This window comes from Mugil cephalus, chromosome 14, assembly GCF_022458985.1.
Source record: "Mugil cephalus isolate CIBA_MC_2020 chromosome 14, CIBA_Mcephalus_1.1, whole genome shotgun sequence".
In the NCBI taxonomy this organism is placed as follows: Eukaryota; Metazoa; Chordata; class Actinopteri; order Mugiliformes; family Mugilidae; genus Mugil; species Mugil cephalus.
The window spans coordinates 17,297,467-17,313,678 of record NC_061783.1 but is presented as its reverse complement, the minus strand read 5'-3'; the positions used below and the strand labels follow the sequence as shown (position 1 = coordinate 17,313,678).

The following is a 16,212-nucleotide window of genomic DNA, read 5'->3' as shown; positions in this document are numbered from 1 at the left end:
AGCGTGATATGTTCATGAACTGGATGGACAAATGTTTATGGCTCCAGCTTGAAAATTTTTGAGAAGAAACCCCTTTCACTTAAATACGCATGCATTTTACTGCCTTATTTGGTCTGGTGCAACCAATGGCGGTTGCTGTGGTTAATCCTAATATAACAGACAGTACTGAGTCAGGATGTTGACTTAATGACTTATCTGTCATACTGACTGATGCGTGATCGTGACTGTACAGTTAATGGCCGCGTCATTTTTTCTTGTTAACCTTTATTTCCTATCTGGAAAATGAAAAATGCAAGTATCCATCGAAATAATCCCTTTGTTTATGATGAAGATGCCTTGTAAAGTAAATTGGAATTAAGTGCCCCTAGTTCTTGGATGGGGTAAGTGAGTATTTGCTTTTAGTGCCAACAATAGTTTCTATTGGTGGTCACCGGCTGGAAAAGCGCAATGTTTAACTGGAGACGAGGTTAGAAACCATCTAAATAGCCAAACGCCCACATAGAACTTTTTTTATGGCTTCCCAAGTAGTGATTTTACATGATTGGGCGTGTTTGTGTAATCTTGTTTCTCCTTGGTACTTTCCATTTATGACCCCTGCCACATTCAGTCTTGAGTCAGCCACATTCCCTCATGGGACAAACCAAGAAGTGATCTCTGGGCCTTTGCTTCGCAAGGTCACTTATTCTGTGTAAAACTCTCGCTGCCCTAAAACAGTGGATGAATTACCTCAGAACACAACTGTTTGTTTTAAAATTAAAATGTTAACCCAAGACTACGAGGGTATAGACATACTTACTACCATTTCCACATTTCACATCCATCACTACTCGATCTTTGTGAATTCTAGACTCCCTATTTTCTTTCCAAATCTTGGGGCCAGTCTTTTGGAGGTTGTGTGGAAAATGACACATATCAGCCTTATGTACAGTTTGATGCTGTATTATGTCTGCAATCTGGACTTTTAAACCATTGCCAGTAAAGGATATTGCACGGGGAGGCTAATTTAACTTGGCTTGTACAAATCCCTGATATTGTCTGTTCTACTGAGACATCCCTCCTTTTTGTGTTTTGTTGATTGTTCATCTTAATCAATCTTCATTCTTAGCAAGACAAGGGCTATTCTTGCAGGGGTTTTTTCTGCAAATGAAGGGTTTACTGGAATCATCTACAGTATAAATATTATCAAGACTTTATCGTGCCAACAGATACACATCAATTGATTTTTCTGTCAGTTTTTGAAGGTTTATGGCTCCTGACCAATATCCAATATTTACTATTTGCATTGAAGCATGTTCTTTGCACTTCATTGTGGTTTTGGCATTTTGTCTGCTAATTGATTTGCTTGTCTTATCATTACGGCAAATTGGAAGGACTCCAGCATACAATTGCCAAGACTAGACCTAAATGGATCAAAGTATGACAACCATGTTGCAGTACCATACAAGAATCTTAATGATCTTAATGATCACTGCTTAATGGAGATTTGTGAGTTTATTTGACTACTAGACGGATACAGAAACTTCCCATTAATAGTCCATAACAGCTCCATGTAACAGCACCTTGAGTCCTCAGAACCGTGTCTAATCTTAGGTTCCCTAAGGCCCCTGTAAGTTCAAAGTTTTACTCAGTATACACATGTTTATATCCCCCAGTGAAATGGTATCCCATACAAGACTACTATAATCTAAAGCCTTACCTAAACATCTTCCTACTAACACACAGTAGTAAGTGCAGTGACTCTTTCTCAGCGTGTAAGGCCCACAGCTGCAGAATGGGAACTGTTGCTAAAGATTCATGTGACACTGATTTGTCTTGGCTGGTGTACTCCTAAAAGATGGCTGTTACAGACCATTGATAAGCCAAAGCAAAACTCAGAAAACATCTCTTTAGCATGCGAGTAGCTGAGAACCTCCCCGCTGGCCGATTATTGAATCATCTCAGTGTGTGTCCAGACGACCGAATGCACACTTAAAATCCAATCAAGTTAAGTTTATTTATCAAACAAAGGTCTATAACCAGACACAGACAAACTCTTCTGTATCTAATAAGCCAATGATCAAGGCCACAAAATGATGCAATCCCCTGGACAAGTTAAGTAGAAACAGAAAGTTAGGAGCGCATATCAGGGTTAGTCCTAAACAGATTTCTATTTGAACTAAATTTGAATTGAGTCCATATAATAACTCCATAAGAGAAATCTTATCCACCCCAACCTCCTCTGTCTTTTCACTTGTTTGGATTTGGAGAATGGGCCAGTTTGGAGATAAGGATGAAAGACTTTCCTATCAAGCTTCACTGAATATCTGTTCATCTCTGCCTCTTCCATCCAAAGCTAACCACCTACATCTGGCAGTGCCTATATTGAATAAACTAATTTATCACTCGAGTGCCAATCAAATGTTGGGGGAAAACATTGTATAAAGGCTATTTTCAGTGTGTGGCCATGTATATATTATTTGTTGTCTTTTACTGTGCATGTATTGTAGACAAGAGAACAAGAAGGCACTTTTCCAATACATATTCTTTTGTTACCTCAACAACTTCTTCAGCCTTTTCCCGAAAGGGTTCACTGATATTACATTTCTACCTTGGCATAAACAAGCCACAGACCAACACAAAAATGTGTAGCTTCAATTTAGAGCAAGTGCACTCTGCCATTGTTTGTGTATCTTTGGCATTATCTCCACTCTTGTCCACTGTTTCCCCTTTTCGCCGCGAACACAAATCAATTTTCTGCAACCTCCCTCTGGTGCAGATCGAGAACTACATCAAAGAGAGCATGAAGACGGAGATGGCTCAGTTGCAGCAGAATGCCGTCCACAACCATACCGCCGCCATGCTGGAAATGGGAACCAACCTCCTCTCTCAGACGGCGGAGCAAACGCGCAAGCTGACTGACGTTGAGACGCAGGTAACACAAACTGTGACAATTTACAATATGTGGGTCTTGTTCAGTTCTCTTGTCTATCCTGTGGACCGTTTGGGCAAAGTTCAAAAGGGGTGACACGGAACTGGCCTAAGACAAGAATAGAGCCTTAAAAATAATCAGACGTATTTGGCTAATCTTTCATTCGTGGGAGTTTGAGGGGGAGGTGATGGAAAGTTGTGAAGTTAAAGGTGGATAATTTCTTTGAGCTCTAAAAAGATAGCAGTTGTTTGCAGAAATAGATAATGAAGAAGATAGAAGAAGAAGATAATGATACCACAGATTAATATCTTATAAGTATTACCATGTGTTGAGAGAGACAAATGATTTGTGAGTCTTTAATGTGAAGAAAAGGCAAGAGCCTTAAACTCATCCCTGTGTTTTGGGATCATCTTCAGAGTTTGATGTACATGTACATTACATAGGATATATATGTATATATATTATTAATTCCCCCTTTGTCTGTGTATTTCTTGTTGGCAGGTTCTGAATCAGACATCCAGGCTTGAGATCCAGCTGCTGGAAAATTCTCTTTCCACTAACAAGCTGGAGAAAGAACTAATGGTCCAGACCAACGAGATCAGCAAGCTACATGACAAGAACAGGTAAACACACCACACAGGCTGGCAGCCGAAGATAAACCCGGAGCAAATAGAGATGGTATGTTCCACGACCAAATATTCAGCGAGTAAAAAAAAATAAAAAATAAAATAAAATAATACAAATCATCACTGAGTGCTGCTGTTCTCTGCGGGACTGCATAAACAAAATCAAAACTTGCTACCATCTTGCTGGCTACCACATACTGCAGTTTGTCCATTTTCCAAAACAATTTTCGGTTGTATAAACAACAGCATCCTAGAAAACTCATATTCTCTTGATGTTGAGTAAATCACTCTCAAATGCAAGGGGCCATGCGTTCTTTGTTAGACCACTGTGGACTTGTTGCAAAATCCTGCAATTAAAATGTGTCTCTTGGATACATTTTGCATGTCTCCAAACCCCTTCCTTTACAGTGATTGGTCTCATGGGACTGTCTTAGATGAGTAGTGTTTAAAAGGGTTCAGTCCTGATCTCTCATTACAGTATCCATTGAGACTCTTGCAATTATTTTGATAAAAAAAGAGAGAGAGAAAAAAAAACGCCATTTGAGAGCCGGGGCTTGAGAGTAAAGCCATTCCTAAAGCTTATGGATATAGATTTCTAAGGACAATTTTCCTGAGCTTGAGCCATTATGACATTATTCCATCTTGCATGTGTCATATTTTCTTTTTCCTGTAACTTGTACTAGTGAATGACATGATTCGTGAATGAAATTGAGGTCAGCATATGTCATCATCCAGGTATTAGGTCAAAGCTCAGATACTATAAAAGCACAATCCTTTACCTCAGTGGACAAAGTGCATGACGAATCATGTTTATACTGTATTGTGTGGGGAACTCATGGCAACTAAACCTAAAGGCATCATTATTTCTACTTCAGGCGAATGGAAAATTCCCGAATTTGTGTTCCAAATTTGCTCCGTAGAAGTGATGTGGATGGGGTATTATCACACTCAGCGTGTCCATCGCAGAGAAGCTGCTGAATCTAAAGCTCGTGAAGGAATTTTAATCATCTTAACCCGTGATTATGAAAAATGAGACAGATACACATTACATAACTAGTAAATCACTGGTAATATTATAACAAAGACTGCAAAACAATCTCCAGTCCATTTAAATCTTGTGAAAACAATTCTCATTCCAGAGGATTTGGATGCCCTGAAGGAATATAATAATTACTAACTTCTCCATCTCCCACAACAAACTTTTCTTGACCTTCTGCCTCTCTTCTCCCCCAGCCTCCTGGAGCAGAAGATGTCGGAGATGGAGATGCGACACCGTGAGGAACTGGAGACTCTGAAGCAGGAGAAGGGAAGTCTCCAGGCCCTGGTGGGCAAGCAGAGTGGAGTTATCAGGGAGCTGGAGACCCAGCTGAGCCGGGCCACAGGAAACAGCACGGCCCTGCAGAGACAGCAGCAGGAGATGATGGACACTGTCCATAATCTCCTCAACCTCTGCTCTAAAGATGGAGGTAAGCCATCTGGAATTCACATATGGAGAAAAGTTTTGTAGTTTTTCACTCATCCGGGGTGTGAATATTGTTGTACCCATTATCCGTTCTGGCAGAACATATCTGGTAATTGTGTGGTGCTAAGGAGGGACATCATAACCTATGAGAGGTAGCAGTAAATGTTAAACGAAAATGGGAATTCATAAAAGCCACCGAGAACTGGTCGAGCAGCTCAAGCATGAGTTAGGCAGCGAAATATGAGAAATAGTTAAGTTGATGACTACACCGAGGTGTTTTAAAGTGCCAAGAAATGAACCACGATTCACGCATTCAGTGTACAGTGGACGATTTAAGTGTAATCCAACGTTGCCAAAATAGCGGTTATGATTTAAGCCATGCTAGCAACATGACTCTGTTGATCTATCTCTCCAACAACTAATGGATAGCTTGCAGTGAAAATACATCTTGCACCACTCAGTTTGTTGTTTTTCAGTGAAATTGTCTTGACAACTATTGAATGTATTGCCGTGAAACAACCTTTAGCACTACAATGGTAACTTTTTTTTCTAGTGGATGGATAGCCAGCCAAGATTTTCATGGTTCCCAGATGACGAATCACAGTGAATTTTGTCTTTTTTATGTAGGGCCTCCATTCAATCCTGAGGGGCGTTTTAATAACTTTGGGCTAAGAGGCTGTACTACTTGCATAGTGCATGAATTTCGATAATGTCGTGTAGCTTCAAATCGAACCCATCCAGAAGAGCACTCACTGGAAATAATGATGGCAATGTTTGACCTACTGATCTTCCACACTAATGCATTTTGTGGGAGTGAATCATTACAAACTATAAGTATGCAGATGGCTCAGTACAAAATGATTTAGTTTATATTCCAAAATTAGCAGGGTACAGTGTTCACTGTTCCATTCACAACAGCTGCAGCTTCCTCTGCTTTCATTTTCAGTTTTAAAATAGGCTTGCTTAGGGTTAGCCCTAGGGTTAGGGTTACCTTCCTTTTGCTTCTAGGCCAGTATGCCGACCTCTGAAAGTGTCCTTTGTTTCACACTCAACCTTTCGAACACTATGAGTGCTTTATTCAGGTACTCAGTGTGCAATGCATGCTGCCAAATGTGTCCATGTGAACACCCTCGTGAATTCAAAATAGCACACTACGTTCAGACTTGGAGACACGGTGCTGCTAAACTCATGCATTAGGTGTTTGTCTAAATGCAGCCTCAGAGAGAAGCATGGTCTTAGGCTTAACTTTCACCCTTAAAACAAAACGCAGACCGTCCAGCGTTCAGCCATCCTTGCTCCATCCAGGAGAAGAAATGTTTTTACTTGGAATTTTGAGTGTGGAGAAAACTTGTCAGTCAACCGTTTTGACCGCTCCTCATTTTGTGCACCTACAATAACACTGACTCCAACCCAAGAAAATACCCATTGCCCTTTGCTAGACCATGTTGTACAAAGCAACGTTTGTAGACCATCCATGAGCGCTTTGAACTGAGGGGCAGCACGTTGTTTTGAGTCACTCACTTCTTCTGGTTAGATGCTTGAGCTACAACACCTTTGACTTTATCATCTTTGTGAAATTATGAAACAGACTAGTTCTGCAACGCCATCACCCCATGCTGGAAGACACAAGGATGCCCTGGCTATTAAACTCTGCATCACCGAGAGCAGCATGAAAAACCAAACACGGTTCTTATTCTAACCCAATGTGCCCCTGTTAAAGAGGCCTGGTGGCTCTCGTAAAGCAGCATGATGCTCTTTTCCGCAACAATCACTTTTCACGGTTTAATTTTATAAAGTCTCTGTGTGTGCACAGCTTCACTGAAATGTCCAACACGACTGATGCTATGAGGTAATAGGCTTATTTCATTCCTCTGGGTCTCTTCCTGTTAATACGCGACCAGGGATTTCCCTTTTAGCCCCGTGTTTGACCCGCCAGCAGTGCAACCCTTCTAGTTCGGTCAAACTCAGTCAACTCATTTACCCCTTTCTCCAACACCACTTGATCCTAGCGTTTGCCAGCAATGCCACTGGTCACAGGAGATTTGACATGAACTTCTGTGTCGGTTGCAACCTCATTTCCATTTGTGGATTTCCTGCAGAGACGCCTCGAGACCCCACAGTGCTCCTTGGGGTTTCCCATCAGACAGGAAACACACAAGGCCTTGAAAGGATGTAGGAGTCATGAGTGGATAACGGCTGCACATGATTAACACATGCTTTGTGTTTATCATGCTGCCGGCTTTTGTAATTTTAATGTTCCATGCAATAAAGTTCACGGGCGGCCTCTGCTCGCACATTTGTTTAGTCTGGATTTGTGCATGTTGCATTTAATTACCAGAGCTCTTTTGAGACCGTTTTGCTCTGACCAGTATTCATCTGCTCATTCGTCATGCAGAGGTTTTAAGTGTGTCTTAATGCAACGCTCTAGGTTCTGGTTTTGTAATGTATCAAGATAGGTTAAATTCATTGTGAATTATACTTTTTGTTGATATTTTTAGTGTCAGTAAGGGCAGTAGAGGAGCATACCCAAGCCCACCCCCGCCCCCCACCCCCTTCGTCCATGCATGATTGGTGGCTGCGTTAATGAGAGTAGATAGAAACGGAACGTGGCCACCGCTGCTGCACTGTGGTTGGTCCTTTCCTCTTCCAGGGTGATGTTGAAGGTTGGGGCGGGCGCGCAGGTCAGAGGTCTCCCCTTTCCTCACCCCAGCCCGGAAAAGTCAAACTGTAATAGCTCCTGGGGGAGGGCCTGTCCAGAGGAGGGGGAAAAAGTAGGTACATCTCACTGACGCACTGTTTATCAACTGCAGTTAAAGAACAAGGGCAGCAGAGCTCTGCTTTTTATTCAGTGTTCAAGAGAAGGTTTTTGTTTGTTTGAGAGACGGATTAGTGTTTTCATTTGAGGCGAGGGTTAGCATTTCGTGCCATCAGATGGCGTCTGCTCGCATTAGGTTCTGTTTTGAAAACTGAGCCAGAGCATTTCCTTTAAAGGACGGACTCAAATCAACTTTGACTTCGGGGGAAGGTGACGGATACTTAGAAAAGGGAATTTTAACACTAAATCTCCACAGATGAACCTCCACACCCCCCTTCCTGGCTGTCCGTGGAGGGGCTTTTCCTAAAATTAAGGGTTTCATGCGTGTTTCAAATATAGCAAAGTGAGAGCTGGCGAGATGTTTCTGATGTGGCCAGATGCTAAGTTGTAACTCTTGTTTGGGTTGTAATCATTACCCAAACCTCATTATTGTTTAGCGTGTTACAGTAGACACTGTTATGAACAGTAATTGACCTCAGCGTGTACAATTTCTGGCTGCTAAATACGATTTTGTTTTACGGTGTTCTATTATCCCTCTAAATGAACAACATTCATCACTTTTTACTGCTGCTTAGTCAGAGTCGAAGACAGTCTAATTATTTTAAGGTTCCATGCAAAGCCTCAAAAATGGCATTAGCAGTGAGTAATACCCCAAGACAATAGTGCGGCAAACCGCTTCATTACACGATCCAGACCAAATCTGTAAGTGCTGATTATTTTTATGCCTCACTGACGGTGGCACTCAACATCTATGGTTGTACGGTGTGTTTTTGTCACCTGAATGACTTGGGCAGGTAAGGGTGTCTTACCTCACATTTCACACAAACTGTTCAGTTGTTGTGTAGTATACATGAAAAGATAAAGAGGAGTATTGTGTTTTATGCTGCCATTTAGTAAGAAGTTGTCCTTAATTTGAAAGGTGATAATTAATCCACATGGACAGGCTGTAAAGACAAAATTAAACAAAACTAAATGTATTGCAGTCGCATTGCTTTGCCCTCACCGCACCAACATTATTTTCTTTCTTTCTTTATTTTTTGATAAATGCATTTCAGAAGACACGTAACACGGATGATTGTTCCAATCCGGGAAATCTTCAGCCACCAGAGGCCTGGGTTTGTTTCACAATTGATTTAAGGAGATAAAGACCTTGGCTGTAGTTAATGATTTGAAAAATGTTGTGTTATGTTTCAAGTCATTTGTGACTTTTTTATGTTTAACCAACACACAATCTTTACCTAACCCTAACCAAGTGCCTTGAGAAGCCTAAACGCAAGCATTTCCAAGAGAGTTTACATCCACATATTAATTGTATATGTTGTAATTTTTAGGATTCAGAAACATCAAATCAAATAATGAATTTTGACACATTAGACAGCATTTTCCTTTTTAGTGTCATCAGCAACCTTCTTCACTCTGAGCTCAATATTCTGTTCGGGGTACAGGAGAAACCTATCGTTTTCTGACCTTTAACACATGTGATTTCATCAGCTCGATGCTTAATAACTTTTCATCATTTTATGAGAATTGCTCATGAACTTCCCAGTTATAGTTCCCAGCTGTAAAACCGTTCAAATACAATGGTTTTTTCAGGACTTTTCATGCAGTATTACACCTCACACACGCTAAATAAATGTAATGTGATATCTGGACTTTGTTGATAAGAGGTCCCAGAGGCACCTAATCAACCCAAAATACATGCCACAAATAAATGTGCAAACACGAAAGAAAGGGATGTGATTTTAATATTTAATGTTGTGTGTCACTTTTTACTTACTTGACGAGAAAAGATCCAAATACGGACTTACTTGGAGTATTGTTACAGTTCTCAACATGCACAGCTGTGAGAATAGCTAGTGTGTGTCGCCAGATTTAACAAGACATACAGGATAGCAGCTCACATAATGTACGACATGGATGAACTTTCCATTTATGCCACGGTACGAGTGTCCTGCAGATATTCAGCGGGTCCTGCATGGAATGGCTTCAACTCTCAGTGGCACTCAGTGGACTGATTATGGTCACATGGGAGCACTGATGTCCACGGCAGTCCATTTAGCTCCATTATTCAACCTCTTTAGTTCTAGTATTCGGGCTCATTTGGCAAGGGTCCTGATTTATGCAAACACCCGAGCCCTGCTGGTCTTTTCACATGAACCCCCTACTGAATACGAGTCCCCGCTGAACCACAAAATATTTTTCTGTAAATAAATATTGCGACATAAATAATATTTGCGAAGCTGGGCGGCAAGCTGTTCAAGGGGAGCCGCTCCAGCACACTGGAGCATCCTGTCACTCATCAGAACGTCTCCATCCACCGAGGGGGACCTCAAAAGCAGTTGTGAAATTGGTGTCCACGCTGTTACGGATTGAATACCAGGCGGTGGTCTTGCCGGCCTCGAAAATGTGCCCCCGCCGTCTGCCGGCTTGGGGTAAATTACCGCCCCGACTGCGCCGCCCTTTGTTGTATTAGAGTCTGGAGAGCGAAGGTCCACTCTGTCAACCTGTCCCAGCAGGGGATTCTTGTCACTGACACTCAATACTTTATCAAAATGCTGCGATAGTGCACCCAAATAAGCAGCCTGCTTTCAACTGTGAAGCCCTGTGCTCAGGAGGGGAGTGGGAGGGTTGCGAGCAGAGGCTAAGGATCCCTGACACGTTTCACTTCTCATTGACATTTTCTTTGACTCAACAACTCCAACAATAAAAACAAGGGTTTGAAAACTGAGATGAACCCCTGTGAGAGCAGAAAGGGAGGAAGAAAATGGGGAAAGGGGGAAAAAAAAGAAAGAAAATCGGAAGGAATTTCCATCAATATAACAAGGGCTTGGAAGGTAAATATAAACCACTTGTTATAACAGGAACTTGAAATTTATAGCTTGTAGTATTTTGTCCTCAGCCCCTTGCTTGGTTTCAAAATAGTGGCGCCATAATTACGTGCAGATGGAAATGGATGCAGCTGGTGTGTTAGAGGCTGAGTTTTTTTTTTTTTTTTTCCCAGAGTGTGAAATCATCTGGTCTCTTGCTAATAAGTTTGTCACGCTAAGGTTTGATCTGGTGTTACACACGCACATCCTTTCTGGATTGGACGACTTTTAAGTGTTCTTCTCTGAGATGTGCAGCTTCTAAATGTGATGAAACTGATTTGTTTTGATCAGGATCAGGCTTTTTCCGTCTGTATCAGGTGCAATGTAAAGAATCAAGCTTTGACACCTGCTTTATCACAACTTGTCATGGCATTCGCAACTTAGTTTTGACAGTCTGTCAGAAAAAGGCCAAATTCATCATTTTTCCAGACAGACAGCTGGTATATGTGGAAACATGACAATGCTGAAGCCAGGATTTAATCATAATAAAACATAATGGAACAGATTCTGATGCATTTTCAAACAATAAACCCCAATAAAATTATTAAATTAAATAGATAACCATTCATTATTTATGAATTCTACTGATGTGAGATTTGAAGGCATTATTATGTAAAAAGTTTATGTTTATTTGATTTTTTTAATGGATCCATGAATTTTTTCTGAGTTCTTTTTATTGGATTTTCTTGAGTCAGATGAGAAGTTTGTGCACTTGAATGGAGCTTGAGTCAAGGACTTGATTAGCCGAGCTTAGCATAAAAGCAGAGGCTTTTGGAGAGTAACTGTTCATTGTTTATGTATGGATTGACGGGTATAGGCACAGGAAAAGACAATCAAATACAACAAATTGTAGCAATAACAATGATGACATTGAGGCGGCGACCCGTGGAAATGATAGGATAAATATGTGGACAGGAGTTTAAACAACTAACATACAACCTGTTAAGTGCTGAGCTATTTAAACTTTGGAACTGCTCCCCTCTACTTATACTCCTCTTGTTAAGCTAAGCTAACTGCAGCCTGGTTTAGCTGCAAACATAAACCCTGCTTAAGAGTCGCCCAGAACTTCTCATCTAACTCTCAGCAACGGCATGAATAAGATTGATTTCTAAAACGTTAAACCTTTAATATCAGCAGCTGTTGTAGATGGTAGCAGTGGAAACCTAAAACCATCTTCACATTACAAAGTCACTCAGGCTGCGAGGTGTTGAAGACACAAAACCTGTTTTTGGAATATGACAAACAAAATAGTAAAGTGTAACGCTATGTCTATTATTTTCGTGTGTATCCACAGTTGTTCCTAACAGCACAAAGGTCGTGGATGAGGAGAAGAAGTTCCGCCACTGTGCTGATCTCTTCCAGGCTGGCTTCCACAAGAATGGCATGTACAACATCCAGTTAAATTCACAGGAGACCAAAAAGGTAGGAAGCCAGCTGTCCATTGTAATGTGAAAATACCTCAGTTTTCGTCACTCCCTAAGATGTGCTTTCATAGTGGATTTACAGGCTTTCCCCCTGGTTTCTTTGAGTTGGACCAACACTCAACTTTCTGAGCCGCCACACAACGCTGATGAGTGTGAACGATGAGTGCGAGAGCTGCTGTAGAAATATTGAAGCCTAAAAATACACTTGGCAGCTTTGAGAGTGCAGGAATTTAGCCGGGAGGTGAAGTGTGAGACGGGACTCAGAGGATAGTGACAATGGTGCAAGCGTGTGTGTTAACGTTTGCACCAAACTCAATGAGTGATGGGAGTGATGATTAAATGATTTAGGAGGTCGGCTTGTGGATTTCTGGCCGTAAGAATGTGACACGTTGCTGCTGGGCTAATCACAGAAAACCTTTAAAGTCAAGCCTCTGTGTGGCCATGTGTTTGATGTCCGTGAGACAGTTTCGCTGCGAACCACGCTGCTAACTTTTATGGTGTACCATCAGCAGCCTACAAATTTTAGCAGATGAAGGTACAAAACCAACATCAAAGAATGACAGCAGACAGTAATGTTGCCTAGTATTTGGAGAATAGGGAAACGGAAGAGGAGCTATTAGTTGCAAGGTGAGGAAACTTTCAGGAGCCAGACGTCCTGAATCATGGTGATCCACTGTTCAGCAATTTACTAATTGTCTAGATAATGTCGTAGTTTCATCCTTTTCTTGTTTATATTTGCTGAGCTAAACCACGCAGGGTCTGAGATCATTTCATTGAGCCACAGTACCACAGGCTGAACCTAATGAAAGCCAACTGGTTTCAGTGTTGCAGAATTACAGCCACAGTTTCTTCCCAATGACCCAACACCATTACACACCCATTAGCCAAAACATTTAAACCACAGGCGAAGTAATACCATTCATCTTCTGGTGATAATACAATCTTCTGCCGGGAAACGTTTGGACCTAGAATCCATGTGAATATTACTTAGTCATGTACCAACCACCTACACTAGACCAGACACAACCACTTTGCAGTTGTCCCTTTGGAGTGTGATGACGCTTCTTGATGGCAGAGGCACACTCACAAAAATAACAACTCAAACTAATGTGGAATGACCTGGCTTCCAAATTCACTAGATCCCAAACTAATCAAGTATCTGTGGGATTCACTGGAAAAAAGTCTAATCCACTGAGCCCCCTTCTTATCAACCATCCTCTAGTCATAATATTATGCCTGTTCAGCCTTGAAATTTGAAATTTCACAATTTGGCAGGACCCAGTGACTAGCCAGATAACCTAGGCAAGTTGATCCTAGCTTGTTTAGCTTAATGCTAATTCCCCCTATAATCTCTTTTTTTGAGACAATAAGTGCACTTCCAGCTGCCTGTTTGTACCCACCTTACCAATATGTGCATAGAAGGTTTGAGTTCACACATTGCAAAAAAAAAAAAAAAAAAAAAAACTAGACTAGTCTAATGATGGAAAATTGGTGCACAGGCCAGTGGTGTTTGTATGTGTAAATGCATGTCTTTTTGTGAGTTCACGGCATGAGTGATGAGCTAGCGATGGGGCGAAGGGCTCTGTCAGAGCTACTTCCTTAATTATACCCAGGCTGTGGTCATGTGTGTTCAGCTGCGTGGGCTGGCTGAGGTGAGAGACCTTCTCCGCTCCACCCTGGGGTCTCCTCCTCAAAACAAAGAGCAATGCTGCAGATAGAACGCCGGCCCCGCGTTATCAGCTTACACACACCGAGGTCCAAGGTTAAGGGCCACATTACACCCAGGTGTCTGCTGGTATGTGTCCAGTGCGGACCACCACTTTGATCCCGGCAGAAACAAGGCCCGCTGATGAGGAACATCTCCAGGGAGTTGGTGAGGGATAAGGAGAAACTGATTAGGGTCTGAGGAGGACACAGATACGTCGCATTCCCGAAGATGAATCATCATGAAAGCTGGGAAAAGGAGTGTCTGGAACCAAATGATTGTCTTCATTGTTTGTCAATGCCACTGAGAATATTGAATTCACTGACTTTCTGTTACACTGACGTGCTATCAGTGTTGCATTGTCTTCATAGATGTGTTTTTCCCACCCTCCCTTTTCTTTCTCTTTTAAATTGCGTAGGTGTATTGCAACATGGAAACAGCCGGCGGTGGATGGACGGTCATCCAGCGCAGAGAAGACGGCAGCGTGGACTTCCAGAGGACGTGGAAGGAGTACAAGACGGTGAGACAAGACAAACATGTGCACGCAGACAGCCACTCATTATCTAGACATTTATCCATATCCATTTAAAAAAACAAAAACAAGATAATAATGTTGCTTCTTTGAAAACAAGGCAGTGATTGAATACACACAGACATGAAGAGAGCACACTCATCCACATCCAATAAGCATAAATTACGCAAGTAATTTGTGAGATGAGCAAAACATCCTGTTTCAAAAATATTCTTTTAAAGTGGGATTATCACAAATACTGCGCACATTTTGGCCTTGACTAAACTTGTTGAAAACTTAGAAGCAGGAGCCACGGATCCGAGACCATTTGGAAAGCTTCTTCCAGATGTCATTCCTCCTCACTGTTAGCTCCCCCTTCATTTTCATATTAGCGATATTGTCTAGGGTGTCTGAGACCTGCACCGCTGCTCGGCGGAGGCTTCAGGGACACGCTGTTATTCTTGCTCTCCTCCGAACAGGAAATTACTACCTAAATCTGAAAACAATGCATTTGTTTAGTCTTAGTAATGCAGTGCCAGGTGTTTCATGTGTTTGTCATCAAGGAGAAATCTATGCATATTTGCTTTATGGGTGTTAACATTTACAACCTAGGCTGTGTTTAGATGGTAAATTGGATTTATTATGGCTGGCAGTTGAATTGCTGGTGTTTACTGTAAAAGCCGCCTGTGTGTACCTTCCACTAGCTGTATAAGTTTAAGTTCTTTCCCATATAACCTGCTATTTCCAGTCGAGTTTGCTGCGCTGCTCCTTCATCAGTCCAACTTTATGGGACATTATGAGGCCAAAGAACTCCCTCGGAAAACCAAAGGAAAGCCCATAGCTGGCAGCGAAACCTCGGCTGGTCATTTAATACACTTTCATATTAATTGTAAAGCTAATTTAACCTGCTGAGACACGAGCTTTTATTTGGTATTAATTTTTAATTCCTCCAAGGTATTTGGGATTAGGAAGTGGTATTTTTTTTTTCTTAACCCCCCCCCCTCCTCAAAAAAAAAACACCAATATCCTCATATGTGGACACTGGGATTATTTTTTAGTATTTATATTATAAAGAAGTCACCAATGTTTGACAAAATATAAAACTGTTTATTTCAATACCTGAACATGACTGTGCAATGACAGAATTGCAAACACTGGAGTCCCAATGTCCTCAAACGGGTACTTGCTAATTAGCAAAAATTGCTAATTTGTTAAAGTCAAACTAGAAACGTTAATAAGCATAAATAAATGAATAAGTTTTATATTTTGCTACCACTAGATGGCAGACTAAAATGTCCACTAATGAGGGCAATGGGTTTGAAAGAAGCAGAATAAGCTGCAATAAAACCTAAAACCTAAAACCTAACGTCCCCATATGAGGACGCAGGATCTCAGGAGGTTAATGACAAATCTTCATATTGGCTGAGAGATTTTGGGCAAAAATCAACGCAAACAACTTATCAGTGCTTGGGAACAGGACAGAATTTTTGTTTTCTGTTCAGTTTCTTTAGTTTATTGTTTTGTATTATTGTGATATGCGGGTGGGTATTTGTCAGGGACAACAAACACGGGAGAGCAAACAGGACATGAACACAATAAGGATGATGTGAAGATAAACACCAGCGAGCCAGACATGGAAACCCTCCAGTGTTAAACAGGTGTACAGACAGAGATCACGCAGTGCTCAGTACACAAGGGTGCACTCACAGACTTTGGCAGACAGTCGCAGTGCTAACTAGCAGCTTAGCTTTGCTGATAGTCTCCTTGAAAAGACTAGAGGAGATTCACCGTTTTTATTGTGTTATTCATTTTCATTCTGGGTCCTTCGAGGCTTATGCTCACAGATTTAATATACATTGAGGATCTTGTAAATCACTCAGTCAAAGCTGAAGCA

At 41.5% G+C, this 16,212-nt stretch overlaps 1 protein-coding gene across 1 annotated transcript in view; it reads left to right on the top strand.

Moving 5' to 3' along the window:
- angpt1 (angiopoietin 1) overlaps positions 1-16,212 on the top strand; it is a 53,586-nt gene that overhangs the window by 19,033 nt on the left and 18,341 nt on the right. The window contains exons 2-6 of the mRNA XM_047605512.1: positions 2,756-2,911; positions 3,410-3,531; positions 4,768-5,000; positions 11,973-12,100; positions 14,226-14,327. Of these exons, the coding sequence (XP_047461468.1) occupies positions 2,756-2,911; positions 3,410-3,531; positions 4,768-5,000; positions 11,973-12,100; positions 14,226-14,327 (741 nt within the window). The remainder of the gene's footprint in view (positions 1-2,755; positions 2,912-3,409; positions 3,532-4,767; positions 5,001-11,972; positions 12,101-14,225; positions 14,328-16,212) is intronic.